The sequence below is a fragment of the Elephas maximus genome, chromosome X (assembly GCF_024166365.1).
Source record: "Elephas maximus indicus isolate mEleMax1 chromosome X, mEleMax1 primary haplotype, whole genome shotgun sequence".
Classification (NCBI taxonomy): domain Eukaryota; kingdom Metazoa; phylum Chordata; class Mammalia; order Proboscidea; family Elephantidae; genus Elephas; species Elephas maximus.
The window spans coordinates 26,663,460-26,688,081 of NC_064846.1; the positions used below are offsets into that span (position 1 = coordinate 26,663,460).

Below are 24,622 nucleotides of genomic sequence, written 5' to 3' on the forward strand. Positions count from 1 at the left end.
CCAGCTCCCTACCTTGGCCCAAGTACCCATAGGTTCCCAGCCACCAACAGCCATAGGCATTCTCTGGGGCTTTCCAGAGGCAGTCCCCCACCATGGCTGTTAATGTCATAGTGACTTTCTTTGGGGGTGGGGTGGATTTCAGGCCCAGGAATGAGAGTAAGTAGGGCAGGCATTAGTACCCCCAGTTTACAGAAGAGGGGACTGAGGCCCAGAGAAAGAAAGGGATCGCCTACAGTTCCAGGACTTGTAGTGGTAGAGCCCAGAGCCCCAGGTTCAGATGCCTCAGGAGTCCAGTACCTGGGATTGGGCAGGCTGGTCTGGCTGGAGAGTCCTAGAAGCTCTAGGGTCTCTGGTAATCTGGGAGGAATGCCCTGTATATGCCTACAGGTGCCACAAGTGTGTGCCTTCCTGGGAGATGGGAAGGGATGGAAGGTCTTGAGGGAGGTGGGGAGCGGAGGTGGGAAGGGCCCAGGATGGGGCACTCACCTGCACAGGGGACAACAGGCTGACATCGATGAGGTTCCGGTCATAAGGCACCAAGGACACCACTTCAAAGGTCAGGTAGGTTCCTGGGTACTAAGAACCCACAGGGAAGGTGGGAAAACCGGAAAGTGAGGGAGAAGGAGGAGCTAGGCTGAAGGGAGGGAGGGAGGGAACTGCTCCTTGTCAACCTTGGAGACTCAGGATGGGCTCCAGACTTCCAGAGTCCCCTTGGCCAACCCCCCTGGTCTACCACTTAGCACTCCCCACCTTTGGTGCTTCCCTCCTGATTCCTGAAATTTAGATTTAGGTCTGTATTTCTCAAAGTGTGTGTGTCATCAGCAGCTAGGGAGCATGTTAAATGTGCAGATTCCGGGGCTTGCTCCCCAGACCTATTGGAATCAGAATCTCTAGGGCAAGGCCTGGGAACCTACATTTAAATCATTTTGAAACAGGTTTTTGTATCTATCTATCTGGGTGGTGCAAACAATTAACTTGCTCAGCTAGTAAGGTTGGAGGTTCAAGTCCACCCAGAAGTGCCTCCGAAGAAAGGCCTGGTGATCTACTTCTGAAAAATCAGCCACTGAAAACCCTACGGAGTGCAGTTCTACTCTGACACACACGGGGTCGCCATAAGTCAGCAGTGACCCAACAGCAACTGTTTTTTTTTTAAATCTATCTACCTATCTATGTTTAAAGAAGAAAAATAGCCCATAATTCCCATCTCCCAGAGAACACTTGCACGTATGTGCTTAGAAAATTCAAACAGTACAGGAAGATACACAATGAAAATGGAAAGTCTCCTCCCTGCCTCGGTTTCCTTCCTGAAAAACATTTTAGGCATACGTAGCATATATATCTACATATTTTAAAACTTTGCACAAAATAGATCACACCATACACATTTTTCTGCACCTTCCCCCCAGCCCTGCTTAAACAGTAAACTTAGGAGGAGCGCTCCACATTGCACAAGCAGATCTCCCCATTGTTTTTAAGGGCTGCATAAGATTCCGGAGTCTGTGGGTGTACCATCGTTTCCTCCATCAGTCTTGGGTATTTAGGCTGTTTCGGATGTTTTACTGTTACCATCAATGCTACACCCAACATCATTGTGCAACAGGCATGTTGGTGAACTTTTGAAACTACATCCATTAGGTACCTGTCTTGCAGAGGAATTGTGGAGACAAAAGACGCAGGCATTGTTCATAGGTCTTTTGACAGATATTGTCAAGGTTGTAGGAATCTATACTCCCCCCAAGAATGTATATGACAGCGCCTGTTCCCCCACCCACTCGCCAGCACTGGGCATCCTCAGATAGGTGAGACATGATATTCTCTTCTTGTTTCAATTTGTATCTCTTTATTCCAGAATGGAAGTTAGGATCTTCTCATGTTTATGGACCATTTATGTTGATTTTTCAGGGAATTACCTCTTCATGTCCTTTGCCCATTTTTCTGTTTTGCCTATTTTTGTCCCATGGATTTGCAAAAGCTCATGGTAAAGTCAGGAAGTTGACCCCTTCTCTGTCATAGGTACTACATTTGGCGGGCATCTTTTGATGGTATTGGTATTTTTTTCCACACAGAAGGCTTATGGTATTTTTTCCACAGAGAAGTTTCCTATTTAATTTAGTCAGAGTTCTCACTCTTTCCCTTCATGGCTTCTGAGTCTGGCACAAAAAGACCTTTTTCCACCTTGGGATTATAAGTAAATTCATATAGGTTTTCTTCTAAATATTTTATGGTTTCATTGTTTACCTTTAAATCTTTGATCCATCTACAAGTTTATTTTGGTATAAAAGCGAGGTTATTCTGTTTAACCACCCCCCCTGCCATTAGCCAGTTGTCTCTTCCCACCCGTTTATTGAACAATCCCTCTCTTCTCTACTGTTTTGAAATGTCAGTTTTATTATAAACTACATTTCTATTTAATTTATGGAAACTAGGGGGTCTATTTCTGGACTAACTCTTCTGTTCCATTGTTGTCTCTATTTCATCTCTACTATCACACTGTTTTAGTTATAGTAGCTTCACAGTGTATATTAATATCTGATAGGGCTAGTTTCCCCTTTTACTCTTCTTTTTCAGAATTTTCCTAGCTACCTAGCTATCTTGGTATGTTTATTTTTACAAATAACCTTTAGTATCATTTTGTGAAGTTGCTAACATAGTCAGTTAGCATTGAAATTGAGGCTGCCTTGAATTTATAGATTAATTTAGGGAGAAATGACATCTTCACCATACTGAAGCTTCTTTCCAAAGAGCAGCATTTACTTAAATCTTTTTTATGTCCCTCAGTAGAGATTTTCTCCATGTAAGCCCTCTTAAGTTTATATCTAGGTATTTCATCTTGTTGGTTGCTATTATACTGAATCTTTATTTCTAACAAGTTCCCCTGGTGATTATTATGTGCGCTGAGAACCAATGATCTAGGGCAGGGATACTGATTCACTTGGTCTGGAGTGGGGCTCAAGCACTGGCATTAAAAAAAAAAAAAAAAACCTCTCCAGATGAGAAACTCTGATTTAGGGAATTCCTACAGAGCTAAGGAAGATTCCCAATAAATTCATGTCTACACATGAAATGACCTTCCTCTTTGACCTTCCCCCACACCCACCCCCATGCAGCCCCGAAGTCACTGCTATGCTGTTCACGTCGCCAGCCCATCTCAGCCACACTTTACCTTGGTCTTTGCTTCTACCACGAGGGCCACATCTTCAATTCGGATCCCAAATTCTCCATCCTGATAGTAACCAGGTTCTGGGAGACACAGAGGTGCTGGTGGCTTTAAGCAGGGGGAGGGCCCGACCCCAGGCTTCCTGTACCAATTAATGAGTGGCTGGAGGGCCTGGCTGCCTGGCTCCCCCTGGCTGTTGACTTGGGCAGACCTGCCACTTGGTAGATGCTCATTGGCTCAGTAGAAGCATCCTGTTGAGTCTCAGATCTCCCACAGGCACACCGCTGATTCATCCTCCCTCCCTCGTGGCCCAGCGGGGAAGACCTAAGAACCCATCTGGGGCCCTAGAGATACTCCCATCTTCCTGTGTGCCTTCTTCCTATTACCCCAGCATTTGATTGGAGACTTCAGAGTCTGGATGTATAGGTGGGAACCAGCTCCCAAAGGCAAAAAGAGGGCATGGGCTGAAGGGGCTTGAGGTTAAGGTAGGAGTAGCCATTTGGGGCTGGGAGGAGCTGTGGGAGGGGGTGCAGCAGTCCCAGAGCCATACCGATGGAAGTGAACATGCCCTTGGCCATGGCAATGTTGTTGGACTGGAATCCCACTGGCCCTGGAAAGGGAGATTGAGGTACGGTGTCAGCTGTCCTGTACTTGCCAGCTTGGAAGCCAAGAGGTCCCAGGGAGAAGAGCAGGTAACTGGGGATCCCTGGAAATCACTAGCAGCACTTTTCCATCACATCATTGCCTACCTGGGCCTGGTACAGACCAGATTGCCTGTGGTTCTTATTTCTCTGGGGTCTATGTCAGTCAGCGTTAGGCCTTGGCCTGACATACCTCTCTCTCTGGTGCCCTCCTGGATGCCATTTACCCCGTGGGGCATCACCTTGGGTGGATCACTACTCCTCTGTGGGTCTTAGTTATTTCCGAAACCTGTGAAATGCTCTACCTCCTTCACAGAAGGGTATCACACAGGGGGGACCCAGGGGGTGATGAGGAAACACCTACACTCATGCACACACAGGAAGTTGCCAATGCCATGGCCTGTTCCATGGCCATAATTGAGACCAACGTCCCACAAGGCTCTGCGGGCAAAGGCCTCTGTTACTCGCCCTAGAAGAGAGACGGCACTCAGTCAGTCTGCTAGGTCCCTGGCTGTCCACCTTGCACCCAGAGGGCGGTGCTGTTAGCACTGCCCTTTCCTGCCCTCTGGCCTCAGGGTCACCCCCCCACCAGGGTGGAGCCTGGGGAGAGGGGCCCATGGGAGGCAGGTGAGCATGCAATGACACAGTGAAATTTGTTTGGGGTGGAGAGGGGCTGATGGTTGATGCCTAGACTGGCTCTACTACCTGTGCTCCCCAGCCGGCCCAGCCCCTATTTCTGGAACATTGTACCTTGTACCCATTACCTGGACTGCTGACTCTACTATATTTTCTCCCCATCCATCAAGACTCAGCACTTTGGCACCTACTTCCTCCAGGCATCCTCCTATGACTGCGTCAGCCCACACTGAGTCCCCCCACCTCTGAGCTACCTCATTAGATCAGGAGGCAGGAGACCTGAGTTCAAGGTCTGGCTCTCTCGTTAACCCTCTGTGTGACCTTGAGCAAGTCAGTTTCTCTCTCTGGGCCGGCTGTCTCATTTACATAATGGGTGAGATGATGATGATACAATCCCTGCCTCCCAGGGTGGTGGTCCACGTCCAGTGACATCAGGGCCTGAGGCTCTGGGCCCAGCCTGCTTTCTAAAACCCACCTGAGGTAGCAGCAGGAAAGATGAGTCTGGACAGATCGATGTTTCCTATCAGCACTCGGGTGTATGCTTCCTGGTGGGGAGAGAAGGAGGTACGTGGAGGACCAGGGAGGAGCAATGTTACCTGCGTGCATGCCTTTGGGTGGGCCCAGATGTGTGTGTGTGTGTGTGTGTGTATGGGCGGGCGCATGCTCACATGTGGTCACCCAGGTTCTGGAAGATGGCCAAAGGCAGCTGAAGGGGACCCTCCCAAAGCTGGGACTTGGTCCATGTGGCACTCTGATGGCCCACAGGAGTTATTACAATACGCTGAGGAGACACATGTAGATGGTAGTGACAGTAGGGGCTCTGGAGTCAGACTATGTGGGCTGGAGTCCTGACTTAGCCACTCACCAACTCCGAGACTTAGGGCAAGTGACTCTAAGCTCTCTATGACTCAGTTTCCTTATCTGAAATGGGATGATAGCAGTACCTAGCTCACACAGTTGTTGGTAGGATTTGGCAGAGCAGTGGATGTAAGGTGCTTCAAACAGAACAGGTGCTCAAAGAGAGGTCAGCACTCTTACTACTGTGATCACCCTTCATTTTTCTTAAAGCCTTTTGTTTGGCTTATTGTTAGGTGCTGTTGAGTCGGTTCCAACTCATAGCGACCCTATAGGACATAGCAGAACTGCCCCATGGGGTTTCCAAGGAGTGGCTGATGGATTTGAACTCCTAACATTTTGGTTAGCAACCTGAGCTCTTAACCACTACGCCACCAGGGCTTTGTTTGGTTTAAAACAAAAACCAAACCTGTTGCCGTTGAGTTGATTCTGACTTATAGCGACCCTGCAGGACAGAGTAGAACTGACCCATAGAGTTTCCAAGGAGCGCCTGGTGGATTCGAACTGCTGACCTTTTGGTTAGCAGCCATAGTTCTTAACCACTACTCCACCAGGGTTTCCTTGTTTGGTTTAGGGACTGATAATTTGGCAGGCCAGACCTCCTTTGTTGGGTCTATTGTCTGTGGAAAGGGGGAGGGAGGCAGGCCGACAGCGGCCCCTTCTCCTGGTCACTCCATGTGGCAATGTGGTGAAGGGGACAGAGCACAAGCTTGTCATCTTGGCAGGACAGCCTGGGGCAGTGGGCTCAACCTATTGAGCTGTGAGCTCCTTGAAGCCTGGACAGCATTGTTTTTTCTTTGTTTCCAGAACAATGTCTGACTTGCAATCAATCTCTGCTTGCTGGACACATAAATGCAGCCCCTGCTTCACCACCACCCCCCTCTCCCCGCCAAACAAAACCCATTGTCGCAGAGTGGATTCTGACTCACGGCAACTCCATGTGTTACACAGTAGAACTGCTCCGTACGGTTTTCTTGGCTATAATCTTTATGGAAGCCGATCGCCAGGCCTTTCTTCCACCCACACTACTGGGTGAGTTTAAACTGCCAACCTTCTGGTTAGTAGTTGAGCACAAAACCGTTTGAACCACCCAAGGACCTGCCTCACCCTCAGATGCTCCCTACTGCATCCAGATAACGGCCTGGCCTCTGCCCTGGGCTGACCTGCCCTCACTGTTTCCTACAAATCTCCAGCCCCTTTCCACCCCTGAGCCTCTGCTCATACGTTTTCTCTACCTGGAATGTTCTTCTTCCTCCTTCCTGCTCAGCTGTCGTTTTCTCTTTTTGCCCCCTCAGCACCTAGCAGAGGACTAGGCACATGGACAGCACTGAACAAAGATGTGTTCATGGATTTATTAAAATGGGAGAAGGATAAGCTGGGCTGAGGCACTGTTAACTCTCGAAACTCATTGCTGTCGAGGCGATTCCAACTCACAGCGACCCTACAGGACAGAGTAGAACTGCTCCATACAGTTTCCAAGGAGCACCTGGTGGATTTGAACTGCTGACCTTTTGGTTAACAGCCAGAGCACTTAACCACTACACCACCACGTTTCCAAGGCACTGTTGGTGACATGAAATGTCTCAGGGAAAGTACAGGGAGTGCTGAGTTTTCTGGCACTAGGACATTGAGCAGGAGTCCCCGGGTGGTGCACATGATTAAGCTCTGAGCTACTGAATGATTGAACCCACTCAGAGGTGCCTCGGAACTAAGGCCTGACAATCTGCTTCCGAAAGGTCACAGCCTTGGAAACTAGGGAACAGTTCTGCTCTGCACACATGGGGTCACATGAGAATTGACTCAAAGGCAACTAACAACAGCAACAGGACCTTGGGCAAATGATTCACCCATCTCTGGGCCCCAGTTGGAAACCCTGGTGGTGCAGTGGTTAAGAACTACAGCTGCTAACCAGAAGGTCAGCAGTTTGAATTCACCACGCACTCTTTGGAAACCGTATGGGGCAGTTCTACTCTGTCCTAATAGGGTCGCTATGAGTGGACAGCAACAGGTTTAGTTTTGGGTTGGGTTTGGGCCCCAGTTTAGGGCACCCTGGTGGCACAGTGGTTAAAGTGCTTTGCTGCAAACCAAAAGGTTGGTGGTTTGAGCTCACCGGCCGCTCCTCGGAAGAAAGATGTGACAGCCTGCTTCTGTAAAAAGATTTACAGCCTTGGAAACCCTACGGGGCAGTTCTACTCTGTCCTATAGGGTCGCTATGAGTCGGAACCCACTCGATGGCAACAGGTTTGCTTTTGGTTTGGGGCCCCAGCTTTAGCCTCTGTAAAATGAAAGGGCTTTGGGCAGAGTGATTGCTTGGGTACTCCTTGGGTGAAGGTGGGTAGGGGACGTCGGGGATCCAATGCCTACCTTTTGGAAAGCAGAGGGGGTGCCCCAGTGGACTGTTCTGGTGATATCTGGTTCCATCCCTGTGAAGAAGGAAAGTCACTATGTCCAGCTCTGACGAACATTTGGGGGTAGGGATCCCAGCCATGTGGTTTCCTGGCAAGGCCGGAATGGGGGTGGCGTAGGAGGCAGAAGGGAAAAGCTAGCTACCATCATCAAAATCTCACCTGCTATCAAGTTAAAAACCACCATGCTGTCTGACAGTTCCGATCCCCTCCATACATATCCCACCCATTTTAGCTGTTTTGTAAACCCAGGTGTCCTTGAGTCAAGCTGGTTCTAAAAGCAAGGCTTCTCACAGGCTCCCTGGGAGGCAGAAGGGACTGTCCCCTTTTTGCAGGTAGGGAAACTGAGGTCCAGAGAGATTACATGATCCTAACACTCTCACTCATTCAGATAGCTATTTACTACTTATAGACACTTTTGCAGCCCACCCCCCCCCCAGAAGGGTAGCAGAACAGGCCTTATTATTCCCATTTCACAGATGAGGCAATTGAGGTCAGGAGACCAGTTCCCTCTTTGAGCATTAGTGAAGCCAGGCCTGGCTTCCACGCAGTTTTCTCCACTGTGAACATGGATCTGACCCAGTGATTGATTTGCTCAGAGTCACAGTGAGTCAAAGCCAAAAGGTCTGACTCCCAACCACTGTGGCTGCAGCTCTTCACCAGGAGAACCCCTGTGGCCACCTGAGGGGGTAGGAGAAATGGCCCCAGGGCCTGTGGCTCCTCACCGGGAGCAGGTCACAGGGCACAGCGCCTTCTTCAGAAGGAGAGAAGAGGAAGCGAGGTGACCATTTCCCCGGCCTCACCCTGTTCTGAACACGCCCCAGATCCAGCAACGCCCCCACAAGTTTACTTCCCCTTTGTGCATCGGCCTTCTCAGTCACACAGCACCGAAGTGATGCCGAGCGAAGGTTGCTAAATGGAGCGCCGCCATGCTGGCTCCTGGGCAGCGCCACGCAAACAGCCTTTGTCGTTTAGCACATTCGCCATTTCCATAGGGCTTAGGGTTGCTGTGGAGTCAACTCCGACTCACAGCAACCTCATGTGTGTCAGAGTAGAACTGTGCTCCACTGGGTTTTCAATGGCTGATTTTTGGGAAGTAAGTCACCAGGCCTTTCTTCCGAGGCATCTCTGGGTGGACTTGAACCGCCAACCTTTTAGTTAGCAGCCAAGAATGTTAACCGTTTGCACCACTCAGGGACTCCTTCCATAGGGTAGAGGCTGGGAAATTGTCCACTACTACTGCTTGCTACTCCATCAGTTCAGCAAGCCCCTGCCTTCCTCCCACCCCAAGCTTCTCATGGTCCACTTGCTTCTTAGACGATAAGAGAAAATCTTTCAGGTCAGCTCAGCTCCAGTGTGAATGATTGACCACACATTTGTAAGGAACAGGGTTAGCTTGTTCTGCAAGGTGGTCATGTTCAAGTATTCAGGCTGTGCATGGTATGAAGGCAACACCCAGGGGCGGGTTAACCAGTAAGCACGGTATGCCCTGGATATGCACGGGTTTAATTGTATTTACTTGCTAATCTGTGGTGAGCAATTTCACACGGTTTCACCACACAATCGATGTGGTGGGGGGACATGTGAAACTGTGCACTGTGGATTGGTGGGAAGGCACAATTGGGCCTGGGCGTACCTCGCTTATTGGGCAATCCGGCCCTGGTAACACATCTAAAGGGGTGTCGTTCACTTCATGGTTATATACTCATATGAAGGAGTGTACTTAGGTGGACACACAGATTGTGGAGTCCTGGTGCAGGGGAGAGCACCCTTCTCCATAACCCCACCCATGGGTATGCACACACTCAGAGGAGTACCCACATATATCTACTCACAGACACACACCCATGCTAATAGGTGTGCCTTGTCCGAACCATGCCCTGGGCGCCCCCTGAGATTGCTTCTCTCACTGGCCTGATGCTCTTACAGGCCTGATCCTGCTCCCCCAACCTGACGTAGTCGCCTCACTTGCAGGGTGGGAGGGGGTGGAGGAGGGTGCATGGTGCTGGTGGTGCATGGGCCGTGTTCAGGGCGTGCATGAGTGGATGAGAAGATGGGTGCCCGTGTAGCCCGGTTGTTCAGACTGAGTAATAATATGCAAACTTAGAAAACCATTTTCCTTCTCATGAAGGTACAGCATGGGCAGCCCTGCTGTTATGGTCTCTGCGTGTTTCCCGCTATGCAGGGACTCAAACCAGTTGCCATTGGTTTCGACTCACAGTGACCCCACGTGTGTCAGAGTAGAACTGTGCTCCATAGAGTTTTCAGTGGCTGATTTTTCAAAAGTAGATCACCAGGCCTTTCTTCCGAGGCACCTCTGGGTGGACTCAAACTACCAACCTTTTGGTTAGCACCTGAGCACTTAACCATTTGCATCACCCGGAGACTCTGATGCAGGGATCCACCAGTGTGGAAATGGGAGGGCTGCTCAGCGTTCATTCAATACAGGCCTCACCTTTCTCAGGTGAGCAACCTGTGGCTCAGGATGGGAAAGACTGGGCAGGCTCTTGGCCTTTCTTGGCCCAGCCAGGTGGGGTTGGCACCCAGGGTGTCTGAGCTGAGGCAGCTAGGCAGGGAGAGGGTGGGGAGAACATACCAGTATTGTCCCCCAGAATCCAGCAGGTACATTTCATCCGAGGACAGCTTGCGATGCACCTCCTTGGTTGGGCTGGAGAGGGGAGACAAGGCTGAGAAAGGAGCAGCCTGACCCTGCCCTGGGTGGGGAGGGGGTACTGAGTGACAGGAGAGGAGCCCCCCCACCCCTGGGGTTGGGCTTCCAGGCTAACTCCTTTGGGGAAGTCAGTATCTCCCAGAGGGCTCTGGGAGGGTACTCCGCTTCTGCTGCCAATGTCCTCAGCTCATGCCCATTTATCCTGCTAGTAGGCTCCGGCCTGGCCATCTTTTACGTAATGAGGGACAAGCCTACAGAGCCAAAGGGACATTCACAAGACCTGCAGTAGAACAATGACAGAGTGGGGCCTGGACACAGGTCCCAGAGGCTCAGGCTAGTGTTCTTTCTAGAACTTCCTGCTAACTGCCTCTGAGAGCAGAAAGGCCCTGAGAAGCCAGGCCACAGGAAGGGAGGGTCCCTTGAGGGTGGGGCCGAGGAGCAAGAGTTGGTAGGGCGGAGGAGCACCTACCCTCCCACTCTACCAGGCAGAAAGGGCTGGGGCAGAGCAGTAAAAGGCTTGGGAGAGAATTCTGGGACATGCCAGGTCATCCCTTGGAGGAGTATCTGACCTCTCCCTGCTGTGCCCATATCAGGCTGAGGCATCTGGTCAGCTTGCCCCCCAAAATTTCATCAGGCCTGCAGGTGTTAGTTTTCTATGAGGCCAAAGAGCTGGCTAGCCTACATCGTGGGCCCATTATGGTTGGTTCGGGCTGAATAAATAGGCCTTTCTCTACAGTTGCTCACGAGCTTTAAGAATTAGCTAACATAAATAACTAATAGGATGCTGAGGAAAAACATCCAAGTATATCCCTGCCTCCCTTCCAGATTCCTTAGCCCTGAGTACTCACAGAGTCCCAGGTTGTTAGGGGGAGAGATCTCTCAAACCTTTTAATTCCAAAGAGACTTCCAACCCCGGACTGAGCTCCACCCATCCCCCAGCCCCCACAGTGCTGAAGGCCTGAAATCAGAAATGGTCCCAGAGCATTCCCTTCCCTGACCTTCCCATCAGGAGCCCCCTACAGGACCCTAGAAAATTCTTTCTCCTGAGGTACCTGTAGTGGGCCAGGGCAGCATTCAGGCCACTAGCAGAGATGGTTTCAAAACTGGGTCCTGAGGAGAACTCTTCTTCTCTGGAAGTCACAAGGCAGGAATAAGGAGTAATCAAGGGGTGGGCCCACTCACTGACAGCCTGGATTGACACAGTGGCTGCAACAATGGGCTCAAGCCTAACAACAATTGCGAGGATGGTGCAGGACTGGGCATTGTTTCATTCTGTTGTACACAGGGTGGCTGTGAGTTGGAACCGACTCGACGGCACCTAACAACAACAATGAGTGGGCCCGGGGCTAGGCTGGGCCCAGCATATCCAACCAGAACAAAATGAAAGCACAGCTGCCGCAGTCTGGGGCTGACTCCATTTAACTCCCCCAGCCCCACCTCCTGGTTCCATCTCCCCCAGCCCCATCCCGTCAAAGTCAGAGAAAGGACCATAAAAAAAAAAATAGGCATCAATTATTCCGCCTTCACCTCCGTTTCACAGATGGGAAAACCAAGGGCTACACACCCCAAAGTGAGTTAGTGGTTAAGCAAGAGTGAAGAACCCTAGCTCTCTGTATCTGAAAACGTCCCTAGCCCTACAGCAGCGTCCTGCACCTCGAACCTGCAGTCCGCTCCACAGCCTGGGCCAAGTGTGCCCTCTCCCGAACTTGGTATTTTCCGGTGGTTCAGGGGCAGATTTGGCCCTGGCAACCCTAAGCCAGCCTTACCAAGGAGAGCGAGCCCAGGCCTGAAGCTGACACTAGGGGGCGCTGTTGGGTTGTGGCCCTTTAAGTTGTCCCACCTTGAGCAGGGACTGGGGAATGTCATCCAACATTCCCTGCCCAGCTCCCACACCACGTAAGAACTTGTAACTCCGTGTTCCAGAGACATCCCCCAAATACGAGGAAGATCTTCCCTCTTAAGTAGGAAAACCGAAGAAAATCAATTCCTCCTCCCTTCCTCCCACCCTTCCTCCTCTCCTCCGCAAAACAAAACAAAAAACTCAGTTGCTGTCGAATTGGCTGACTCCTGGCAACCTCATGAGTGTCAGAGGAGAACTGCACTCCATAGTGTTTTCATTGATTGATTTTTCGGAAATAGATCGCCAAACCTTTCTTCCGAGGTGCCCCTGGGTGAAACTCAACCCTCCAACCTTTAAGTTAGCCGCTGAGCACATTACTGTTTCACCACCCAAGGGGTCCCATCCCTGCCCCCAGATTCCCACACTAAAAAGATGGCGGTGGTCCTTCACCCTCGCAACTTGTTCACAAGCTCTGCTCCAGAGAACTCGTCTACTGTGCCTTTGGGCACATTCTTCTCCAGCCAGACCAAGTACCGGATCACAGCCACAGCGTCCCGCACCTGGAGCAGGGGAAGCAGAGAAGCAGGCTAAGGTGTGGGCTCAGCCACGGGCTCAGGGGTGAAGGAGATCAGGGATGATGAGGGTCTGGGATCTGCAGCTCTAAAACCATGAGGGCTCGACTGTCTATTCGATGACACGAAGGGATTATTGTTAATGCTTGTATTTATGATCATAGCATTGTGGTTATGTTTTTAAAAGAGTTCTTATCTTTAGAGATACTTACTGCAGTACCTACTGAAGTACTGAGGAAGAAATGATATCTACGATTTGAAATAATCCAGCAGTGGAGGGTGAGGGTGAAAGTGATAAATGTGGGATTAAAGATGAAACAAGTTGGCTCTGAGTTGGCTGTTGAATCTGGGTGATGGGTACTTGGGCATTCATTATGCTATTTTTTGTACCTTCTCATATGTTTTAGAATTTCCGTAAGACAAAGTTTTTAAACATGAGGTTTATCCCGATCTTCAAGGAGTCCCTGGGTGGTGCTTAACTACTAGCTGAAAGGTTGGCAGTTCGAAGCCACCCAGAGGTGCCTTGGAAGGAAGACGGGCCTGGCGATCCACTTCCGTAAAGATTACAGGCTTGAAAACCCTATGGAGCAGTTCTATCCTGAAACACATGGGGTCGCCATGAATTGGAATTGACAGCACATAACAACAACAATCCCGATTTTCACAGGAATATCAAAGAGCCTGAGCCATCCTCTAGGTGGGATGAGGAAATCGGTACAGTGAGTAAATCATCTAATTTAACACTTAGAACTTGCCGGGCGGTGCTTAAATCACTTTGTGTATACTAGGTCATTTACTCCTCACAACAACCCTGTGCTACACATTAATGTTATGATCCCCATTCTACAGATGAGTTCACTGAGGCCCAGAGAGGTGAGCTTGACTTGCCCAAGGTCACCCAGCTAGCTAGTGAGTGGAGCTGGGGTTTTAACTCAGACACCCCAGCTCCAGGGTCCAGGCGCTAAAACAATGTACTGTGGTACTGTGGGTAAGAGGTGGCCAGGAGTTTGGTGTCCATGTCTTTGTTTCATTGCAGGTGTTCTCCAGGCTCCTTCGGAAGGATTTTCTTCCCTTGCCCATCAGACAGAGAGCTCCCCAAAGCTCTGTCTGTCTGCACGTGGACTTACATGGCTGGCCTTGAGGAGGGCCTGCTCCTTGCTGTTTTTCACTGCCTTGGTCACCATCACTGGGGAGTAGGTGTCTGCCACAAGTTTCTCCTGTCAGGGGACAGAGAGGAGGGTGGGAGGACAAAAAAGGAGATATAGAAGAACCCTCCCAGGCACAGTGATATTTTAAAAGGACGGACAGGAAGTCCCAGCGAGGGGAGTCTGCTCATTCCCTATTGTAGCAATGCCCACTCCTTCTGTGCTTTCTGACTCTTTAGGTCTTTTCCCGTCTTCCAGGTTCAGCTTAGCCCACCCTCCCATTCTCCAGGAAGGCTTCCTTGATTCATGTTGACTGAATGGCCAAAGCCCCACTTCAGGTTGAGACTTATTAGGGCTAAAGGGGAGTACCTGGCTTGGACTGGGGCAGCTCACCTTGGGTATCACTTCAAAGACCCCATAAGTAGTATAGCTGGTCCCAATCCAGATCCTCACATCTCCTGAGGCGTAGGCCTGGACACTGTCTCGGACTTGGCTGTAGTCCTCGATTTGCACACACATGGCGCCTGTGCAACTGGAGTTCAGATACCTCAGCGTGTCAGAACTAAAGCGGCTCTTGTTTGTAAACAACCTAGGCGGGGAGGGAAGACCAGAAGGGTCCTGAGGATGTGTAAGGGCAACACAAAGGGCCAGAGGCAGACCAGGAGGCGCATAGACCCCTTATTCCTGGAGGCCAGAGGAAGCCAGCACCAGGGAGTCAAGCAGACCAGACTTGGGATACAATTGGAACAGAGGTCAAGAAGTCAGGAAAAGTCAATTGGAGGCTCCTTAGAGGGTGGTGCTGGGGCAGGCACCAAGCTCAGGGGCAGCCCCAAGGCTGCAGATGGGGAGGGGTAAGCGGCCAGGCAGTGACGAGGTAGAAGTTGAAGTCTGTGGCAGCAAGCCAAGGCAAAGCCATACCTGATGGTAGAGTCGGTGAGCAGCACGTAGGAATAGAAGAAGGGATTGTACGGGATGTCGCTGCTGCGCAGGTTGAAGAGCCCTGGAGAGGAGGATTGACTGGCTATTGGAGGTTGATCTGCCTGATCCAGCATTTCTAATACCTTTGCTTTGGCTCCAAAAACTCCCCAGCAGCCCACCTGCATCCTCCGCCCATGAGTGTTTTTCAGTCTCTTTTTTTTTTGGGGGGGTCTTTGAGGATCTGATGAGAGTTGCGGACATTTTGCCCCCAGAAAAATGCAAATACCCAGCCAGAAGGTAGCACACAAGTCTCAACGGGCTCCTAGAATTCCCAAAGCCCAGCCATGGGGGCCAGGTAAGAAGCCCTGAGGCATGTAGGGCTGCGTTGGGTGATAAGCTGGGCGTGTGAGTGCTTGGGATAGTGGTTAGGCTGTTGGGAGGTATTTGCAGGTCCGCTCACCCTTAATGAGACAGAGGCACTTTGTCACCATGGTCAGTCCATTCTCTGGTGGCCTATGGGCTGGCCGCAGCTTGCCCTAGGTACCCTGGTTTTCTTATTCTGCATAACTATCTCCCCCTAGCTGCTGCCCCCTTAGGCCTTCTCAGTTTCCACAGGCCAAGGCCGCACAGCTCTCAGAAATACGTGGGTACATGGCTGATTTGAGGGGAGCACAGGACACTTGGGGGCTGGGGGACCCAGGCAGCCACCCATGTCCACGTATCCATACTCACAAGCTGTCTCATCAAGTGCCGACAGAAGGACGGCCGTCGGGGCTTTGGGATGCTCCTGCATTTGGCTTCGGATGCCAGAGACTTTCTCCTGCCAGGTGCTCCCTAGAAGCAAAGGAGACCAAAGAATGTGTCAGTGATATACCCTCTACATCTTTCCTTTGGCATTCTGTTCCTAGGAGGGCTCCCTGGTTGTTGTTGTTAGCTGCCATCAAGTCAATTCTGACTCACGGCGACCCCTTGTGTTAGAATTACAGAGCAGAACTGCTCCATAGGGTTTTCTTGGCTGTAATCAGGCAGATCACCAGGCTTTTCTTCCGAGGTACTGTTGGATGTGTTTGAACTGCCAACCTTTGGGTTAGCATTTGAGCTGCAATCTGTTTGCCCCACCTAGGAGCAAACCTAGGAGGGCTCCCTTAGGGCAATAGTGTTTTTAAGCAGTGGAACCGTTTCTTCAAACAAACCCTTTGCTTGTGTGATTATTAAGGGCATGGGCTCTGAAGCCAGACTAGGTTCAACTCCAGGCTCTGCCATTATTAGCTGGGTGACCTTGAGCAAGTTACTTAACTCCTCTATGTCTCACTTTTTTTTTCTTTTTTTAATGTAAATTTTTATTTATTTTTGGGTAGTTCACCTGGTTCAAGATTCTAAAGGTACAGAAGAGCGCACAGGAAAAATCTTCCTTCTCTGACCTCAAGTCAGCCAGCCTCTCTCCTCAGAGGCAGCCAACATTAACGGTTCTGGTTCAAGCTTCCAAAGTTCTTTAATGCGCTCTTCTTATAAGCAAACGCATTGTATATTTTCTTCTCCCTTTCCCCCTCTTTTTTATCGTGGTAAAATATATCTAACATAAATGTTGCCATTTTTATATGCACAATGTTGTACAACCATTCTGTCTCATTTTGCTCATCTGTAAAGTGGAGATGGATTATAATAATAGTATTTACCTCAACTGGGTTGTTATGAGACTCAAATGCAAAAATACTTGACAAACACGAAGAATGTTATTTTGGGCATATAGTTGTTGTTAATTGCTGTCGAATCGATTCCAACTCATGGCGACCCCATGTGTGCAGAGTAGAATTGCTCCACAGCATTTTAAAAAAAATTTTTGTTTTGTCGTTGCTGTCATTGAGAATAGACACAGCAGAACATACACCAATCCAACAGTTCCTACATGTACAATTCAATGACATTGATTACATTCTTCAAGTTGTGCAACCATTCTCACTCTTCTTTTTTGAGTTGTTCTTCCCTAAGCATCCTGTCTAATCCTTCCAGTTGCTGTTGTCAATTTGATCCCGTATAGATAGTTCTTAAAAGAGCATAATGCTCAAAGCAGACATTCTTTACTAGTTAAGCTAAAATATTCTTTGGTTTTAAGAAGACTTCAGGGGATATTTTTGGTTTAAGGTTTAAAGATTATCTCAGGACAACAGTTTCAGGGATTCATCCAGCCTCCATGGCTCCAGAAATTCTGGATTCCATGAAAATTTGAAATTCTGGTCTGCATTTTCCCCCTTTTGATCAGGATTCTTCTGTAGAATCTTTGATCAAAATGTTCCGTAATGATAGTTGGGCACCATCCAGTTCTTCTGGTCTCATGGCAAAGGAGGCTGGCTGCTCCATAGGATTTTTAAGGCACTGAACTTTCAGAAGCAGATCTCCAGGACTGTCTTCCAAGGTGCCTCTGGGTGAGTTTGAACAGCCAACCTTTCAGCTAGTAGTCGAGTATTTAACCGTTTGCGCCACCCAGTGACTCCTGGGCATATAGTAAGTTTGGTATAACTTTTTGATCAATAAACAAGCATGTGAAACAGTTATCAAGAGAGCAGTTCAAGTTCAAGGGCAAAAGGATAGGGCTGAGACCATGCATGATAAGCCTCTGCCCTGCAGTAATTCCAGTGCTTACTAAGCCAAGGGTACTGGGCTAAGCACTTCGTGTACACTGTTTTAATCCTTACTTGTACCATTTTGGAAACCCTGGTGGCGTAGTGGTTAAGTGCTACAGCTGCTAACCAAAGGGTCGGCAGTTCAAATCCACCAGGCGCTCCTCGGAAACTCTATGGGGCAGTTCTACTCTGTCCTATAGGGTCACTCTGAATCGGAATCGACTCGACGGCACTGGGCTTGGTTTTGGTTTTTTGTACCATTTTACAGGTGAGAAACAGAGACTTCAGGGAGGTCAAGGACTTATCCAGGGTTTCACGGCTGGCAAGAGGTAGAACTGGGCTTTTCATCCAGGCCTGTCTGACTGAATGGCTCACACTCAATGTGCACAGACACCGCACTCTCTTCATAACATTGTCAGTCCCCAAATCTGTCCTTAACCTTTGTGTCACAGAGTTGTTCTTTCTGGGATGCTTGCATTCCAGTTCTAGGACTTTGATTTTCATCTTTTATCCCTGCCCCCTGCAATGCATATAAATAGTCTGCCCCTAGGCAGGGCTAGGAATTTGCTGGCAGGAGGCCATAAGCATTAAGGGTCCTAGTTGGATCCATTAAAGCAAGAAAACAACTGCCATCGAGTGGATTCTGACTCATGGCGACTCCATGTGTGTCATGGTAGAACTGTGCTCCACAGGGTTTTCAATGGCTGATTTTTGGAAAGTAGATCACCAGGCCTTTCTTCCAAGGTGCCTCTGGATGGACTCAAACCTCCAGGCTTTTGGTTAGCAGCCAAACACTTAACTCCTTTTACTACTCAGGGACCTAATTGGGCCAATAGATTAGCATAAATAATAATTTAATACTATTTAAAAGTAACTTTATGCAAACAGATAAAACTATTTAACAAGAACCAAAGCTTTGGGTATGATACATGTCTTTTTAGGTTGATTTTGTTTCATTTTTTTATTGTGGTATAATACACATAAAAAAAAACTTACTATTTTAAAATGTACAGTTCGGTGCTCCTTTATTTTTTTTAAATATATTCACAAAGTTGTGCAAACATCACCACTATCTAGTTCCAGAACTTTTTTTTTTTATCATCCTATAAGGAAACCCTGTGCCCATTAGTAGTCAAGCCCCATTTCCCCCTCCCTAGCAACCATTAATCTCCTTTCTGTCTCTCTGGATTTGCCAATTCTGGGCATTTCATATAAATGAAATTATACAATATGGGATCTTTTGTGTCTGGCTTCCTTCACTTAGCATAATGCTTTCAGTGTTCATGGGTGTGATACACTTTCAAGAAAACAAATGGAGCCGAATTTCAATTGTCTGATGTATACAGGTATTTTTGAGTAACTAACTTTCCACGTCCTTCCTTTGGTCCTTTAACCCCTTTAAAACCTGTGAGTGGCTGGCTGGAGAGAAAAGCTCGCTTGTCTTTATACACTTATTTAAGCTGAACTCTGTTCTTGGGCTTCCAGGCCCAGTTCTGGCTCCGGATGACTTTTCCTTGATTTGCAGCCTATGACTGCTCAGCATCCCTCCTCTTGTGGGAAGTGACAACCCACACTGACTCTCTCCCAGTCCCTGGAAGGTTTTTCCCTTTCATCCCCTCCCCTTCCGGGCATAACTCTGACCTTTTTATCTGGATGAAATGAGGTTTGCGTGTGTGTGTGTGTGTGTGTGTGTGTGTCTCTGATTTAACAGTCTTGGATAGCAAGTTTCTTTAATTGCTTTGGTAAGTTACAGAGGGAATGATCCTGTTACATCAGAACCGATAAAGCTATTTTAACATGTTTCATCATACTTGCTATTTTGAAATTTCCCTCCTGCCTTTTCGACTCCTTTTCAAACAAGAAATGTGCATGGAACCCTACTGTGGAAAGGGACCTCTGATTGCCCAAGGATATTACTAGGAATCTAAGACCATTGGCTCCTTTAGAGTTCCCGGGGAGGGAGGGGTGGTGACAGCCAAGACACTGATTCAGAATCTGTAGCCTGGTCTCCGTCAGAATTTTAGTTACTACTTACAAGAATCATAGAGCAGAAGGTTCTTTTATGAAGTATTTAGATGATGCCAATGAGATCAAGGTTGTTTATATTAGATTTTTCTGCGTTGATTAACGTTCCTTTGTTGTCCAATCAAAATCTGACCCTTAATCAGCGCCACAGACTGTTGACCCGAACAGTCTACTCCCTCTGGCCACCCCTGGCCTACGTGACCTCTGTAATCTCAGGAATCTGAATTCCTTGTTACAGGAGGGACCAGAAGTTAAGATTCGAGTGATTCACTACAAACCAGTCTCCACTACCAGAGAAGCAACTCATATTATGTTTCTTCTCTCTTTAAAGAGATTTTTTTTTCATCTCTCTCTGACTCCCTTGCTTCCTCCCTTCCTGTTCCCTATCGTTTCAAATCCTAACACTCTTTTTTTTTTCCCAGCATGTTTCTAAATATAATCTGAGGACCTTTTGACTTAGACTCTGAGGGGAGGAGCCCAGAAATCTGCGTTTGAAACAAGCATCCCAGCTATTCTGGTGCCCACTAAGGCTGGAGGGCCATTGCTCTGGTCCCTCTTATGAAGATTTTTCCAGCCCCAAGGAGCAGCAGCGGGGACCCATGTTACTACATGTTGGAAAGGAGAATGGAACTACCTGTGAATGCCTCTTGCAGGGCATAAATGGGCTGACTTGGAACAGGAGGCCTGTCTGCTCCCCACACCAGGTCCACAAGGTTGTCTGTGACGGACACTAGCTGTCTGTCAGAATCTTGGAGAGCCAGGTCATAACTCTCCCAGGAGCCTGCAGAAACAGGAAGGAGTCATTTGTGCTCTGTCCATGTTTAGAAAAAAAATTTTTTTTTTTTATTTAATACCTTAGGGAAAATTGTGATTCCGGCAAAGTTAGTCCTGTCCGCGCTGCCTCCTGTCACGCTCCTGCAGCCCCAGCAGCCCAGATCCTGCCCAAAGAGTCTGGCCCTCCTGGAGTGCTTGCCCTAGCCTGGGGTGGGTCCTCCCACCATCTCCTTTTTTGCTTTCAAAGCCTAATTGCCCTGAGCCCACCCCAGCGCTGTCCACAGCCAATTGGCCAAGTTTGGGCACTAACCATTCTAACAGTGCTTCAATGTGATGTTCAGGCCATTGGACAGGCTGGCAAAGAAGCCAGTTCTGAAGTAGGAGCTCTTCAGTACATATTCATGAGGACTCCACCTTGGGGAGCATGAACTGGCTATTGAGCTGGAACCCCAGAGCTCAGGGAGTTGGATTCCCTAAAGGGCCGTGCTTCTCTACTTAGAGGCTCTCCCAACTCCTTTGATCCTTCTAATCCACTTTCCAGAAGGAGGCTACCAAGTGATTTTAGGGTCATAACTGGCAGATTTCCAGGGCCTAGAGAGTGATTCTGGGTTCAAGGACATCCTGGCCTGTTCATCTGCTAAATCGTAATGATTCCCTGAGTCTTCTAGGTCGGGTCTGTGCACCCATGACTTGAACAAAAATTGTATTCATTCTTTAAAACGTATTTTAATTGCACAATCTATGAATACGTTCTTGTTGCAAAATCTTCTGCAACCACAACGTCAAACACTCCATCCTTATAGTCACACTGCCTCTCCTTCTACTAATGTAGGTTTCTTTTCTTCCCAGGGAAGCCCAGTCACCCTCATTGGCACGGACAAATTCAGGGACTGAGGGAAGAACATACCCACGGAGAAGAGGAAGGGGTCGAAGCCCACACGCCCTCCAGCTGGAATCTCAGTGAGGAGCCAGGTGACAATGGGAGTGGTGCCAACTATGAGAAAGACAGGAAGGAAAGTCAGAGGTCACTTTTGGGGCAGCCTCAGGCCCTCTAGCCACACATCTGTCTGTGATGGTCCGGCCATGTGTGTCCTCTTAGATATCAACCTCAAAGTTTAATGGTAGCCTCACATTTCCTTGAGCTTCCCATATGGTCTTGTATGTATGCCTCACCTAAACCTTCTGGAACCTAGTCCCAGTTCCAGGGCTTGGGGGACACAACTCTGTGAGCTCTCTACCTTCCTTATGGAGCTCCCAGTTGCAGTCCATCTGCCGCTCAGCCTGAGTCCAGTAGCGACTGTCGGTCCAGAGAGCTGCTTTCACCAGGGTCACCACTGCGATTCCTGGGGCAGAACAGAGAAGCTTGGAGGTGATGGTGAAGGCAGAGAACTGTGGCTTTAGTTAGTGAGTGTGTGAATATCACAAGGGGCTTCTGGAAAGAGTTCCATGCCTTCACTGGAAGGAAGTGAGGCAAGAGATGTTAAAGAGAGCCTTGGGGGAAGTTTTTTTTTTGGGGGGGGGGAAGTGGGCAGAACAGGCGTCCTGGGTCAGGCAGGCATCTCTGTTTTACAGGTGTGTTGAGGGCCTCTGGAGGGGGTCATTAAGACTTTTAGCAGGAAAAGAAGGGGAGGTCTGCTTTTGGCAGTCCGAAAGAGCCAATGCCACATATAGGTGCTCTCAGGAAAAATGGCACTTGGTGTCAAGACTCGGTGGCTGATAGGGCCACTAAGCCAGAGGCTTAGTTGAAGACAAGTGGAGAAGCGAACCTAGCAAATTTGGCAAAGAGATGAAGGGCCCACGATGCGCAAGGCAGGTGAACTTAAAGTCCGGGGCAGGAATGTTTGAGGAACAGCAAGGGGAGCTTGCATTTCTTTCAAGGCTCCAGGATCAGGGTGGGGGGCTCCTTCAGAAACTGACCTCTATGTTTGGGTTTCATTTGGCCATGTAAGGTGATGTTACTTATAAAAGGACTGACCAAGTAAAACTTGGTCCGCAAGTAAGCCATCATGGCAAGGGACTCAGTGAGCCCCTAGTGACTAGATGTGGAAGTAGCAATTGTCCCAGAAATGGAGCCCAGGGAGTGCTGGGCTGGGCCAGGCTGTGGCAGAGGCAGTGAGCGCTGGAAGGAAGCCAGCAGGGCTATCTGCCCCATGCAAAACTGTAGCCTGGGGCTATGAGATGTGTGCCCCGGAGGACCTGAAGGGGTGACCCTTTTGGGGGCAGCAGAGGGAGGCAGAGAGAGAAAGTGGCTTGGCCTCTGGACGGTAGGTCTTAGGGTCTGGGCTACTGAGAGCCAGCTACGCCAGGGCCTCTGGTTCTACCAACAGAAGCAATGGGGGCTGGGTAACGGCTGTCACCTGCAGATCCTGTAAAGCCTGTAATCCACGCACGCCTCTCATCATGTTTGCCGATGTACTCACTCTAGGAAATCAACACCATCATTAGCCTTTTTCATGGAGCTAGTTCCCACTTGGAAGACCCCTGGCCACATTCCAGTTCCTTCTGTCTGGTCAGATCCAACCAGTCTACAAGGCCAAGCATGCTTGGCACCTCTTCCAAGAAGCCCTCTGTAATCCCCCTAGCTCTCAGTATCTTTCCTTTCTTTGAACAACTGTATCTCTTGGAGTCTAAATCCCACAGTCCAGCACTGGACTCAATGTTACACTGCACTATTCCCTAAAGCAGCCTTGTCTCCTAGCCAGAAAGCAAATTCTGTGCAGTCTGGACTCTTGTCTTTTGGTTCTTTGGGGTCCTCCCCTCCAGCGGTCTGGGTTTCTACATTATCATCTTTTAATCCTCATAACCCTTGAAGACAGATCTCATTATTCCCATTTTGCAGAAGAAGAAACTGAGATTCAGAGAGGTTCAGACACTTACCCAAGGTTCTTAGCTCTTCCCAGCAGGTAGGAAGACTAATTCAAGCAGTCTTACTGAACCTGAAAATGCCTTCTCTTCTAACTGGGCCAGTGTTGTTGGGAAGTTGGGCAGGGTGGAGGTGAAGCCAGTGGTGAGAAAGGCTGGGCTGCATGGGTAGGGGGCTGCTTTGGGAAAAGTAGTTCTTCTTCAGGCCACTTTGTTTCCTGTCTGTCTCTCCCTAACCTATACCTCCAAGCTCATATAGTTCAGGACCCACCCCATCCAACCTGTTCATTGAGACCTTTGTCAAAGCATGTTACCTGAAGGCCTGGGCTGGAAGGTTCTTAGAGTTTAGAATTCTTCCAGCCTAATCCCCAGCCCACATTCTAACCTTCTGGGGCAGGGAAGGACCAAATATTCTTTCTGGATCTGACTGCCATCTAGCAACTGATCCAAATCAATTCTGAAGTTTTTTATATTCTTGAGTTCAAGGAGATTTGGCAGTGGCTTCCCTCTTATGTAAAAGGATACTTTCTTTCAGTTGCCCTCAAACTACCGACCGACCGTGTCCAAGCTCCCCACTTCCCTCCCTTGGTCTGTCAGATCCTTTCTCTGCCGTCGTCTTCTGAGTCTTAGCCTCCTGTTGGCGGCTTGTTCTCATAGGCCGAGCCGGGGAAGCGGGAAAGGAGCTGTCCCTCACCATGTGGGCATCTGTGTCTGGGATGATGTAAGCGGTGAGATTCTGGGTCTGCATCTGCTGGCGGAGGGCTGCAAGCTGCACTGTGGTGTTGACTGCAGTCACCGGGAGGTACTGACAGATGACAGGAAGACACGATGACACACACACAGAGATATACATGTTACTTAGGGGAAATGGCGCCTGGGGCCCCAGCCTCTCCTGAGGCAGCAGGTGAGTGGGGTGGGGTGGTTAGGATGTCCTGATGGGGGTTTTGGGGGGACTTCTGGTGTTGTGGTTTAGTCTAGAGTAAGATGCCTGGGCTGAGTGGAGGTGCTGAAAAGCTAGGAGAGGGACCCCTTGTGCAGTAGTTGGCCCTGAGTTTGGGGTGTGGGCGAGAGCTGCAGGGACTTGAGCATTGACACTGGTCCAGGGCAGGCAGACAGTTCCTCTTTGGATATCTTGGGGTAGGGTTGGCAGATTTAGCAAATTATAATACGCCCAGTTACATTTGAATTTCAAATAAATGACAAAAAATGTTTTAGTATGCTTCATGCAATATTTAGGACATCGTTGTTGTTAGGCGCCGTCAAGTCAGTTCCGATTCACAGTGACCCTATATACAACAGCAGGAAACATTGCCTGATCCTGTGCCATCCTCACAATTGTTGCTATGCGTGAGCCCTTCTTTGCAGCTACTGTGTCAATTCATCTCGTTGAGGGTCTTCCTCTTTTTCACTCACCCTCCAATTTACCAAGCATGATGTCCTTTTCCAGGGACTGGCACCTCCTGGTAACCTGTCCAAAGTATGTGAGACGAAGTCTCGCCA

The 24,622-nt window shown here is 49.1% G+C and overlaps 1 protein-coding gene and 1 long non-coding RNA gene across 2 annotated transcripts in view; one reads left to right on the forward strand and one right to left on the reverse strand.

Annotated features, from left to right (window-relative positions):
- XPNPEP2 (X-prolyl aminopeptidase 2) overlaps positions 1-24,622 on the reverse strand; it is a 29,833-nt gene that overhangs the window by 944 nt on the left and 4,267 nt on the right. The window contains 19 exon segments of the mRNA XM_049872381.1: positions 487-576; positions 3,164-3,240; positions 3,708-3,767; positions 4,163-4,267; positions 4,910-4,979; positions 7,654-7,702; positions 7,704-7,712; positions 10,291-10,362; positions 11,418-11,495; positions 12,656-12,765; positions 13,905-13,994; positions 14,316-14,511; positions 14,841-14,922; positions 15,573-15,674; positions 20,121-20,267; positions 21,168-21,254; positions 21,499-21,603; positions 22,618-22,681; positions 23,817-23,927. Of these exon segments, the coding sequence (XP_049728338.1) occupies positions 487-576; positions 3,164-3,240; positions 3,708-3,767; positions 4,163-4,267; positions 4,910-4,979; positions 7,654-7,702; positions 7,704-7,712; positions 10,291-10,362; positions 11,418-11,495; positions 12,656-12,765; positions 13,905-13,994; positions 14,316-14,511; positions 14,841-14,922; positions 15,573-15,674; positions 20,121-20,267; positions 21,168-21,254; positions 21,499-21,603; positions 22,618-22,681; positions 23,817-23,927 (1,704 nt within the window).
- On the forward strand, positions 495-23,866 carry LOC126069244 (uncharacterized). The gene is made up of 3 exons (XR_007515891.1): positions 495-561; positions 21,110-21,232; positions 23,780-23,866. It is a non-coding gene; the product is annotated as an uncharacterized LOC126069244 (long non-coding RNA).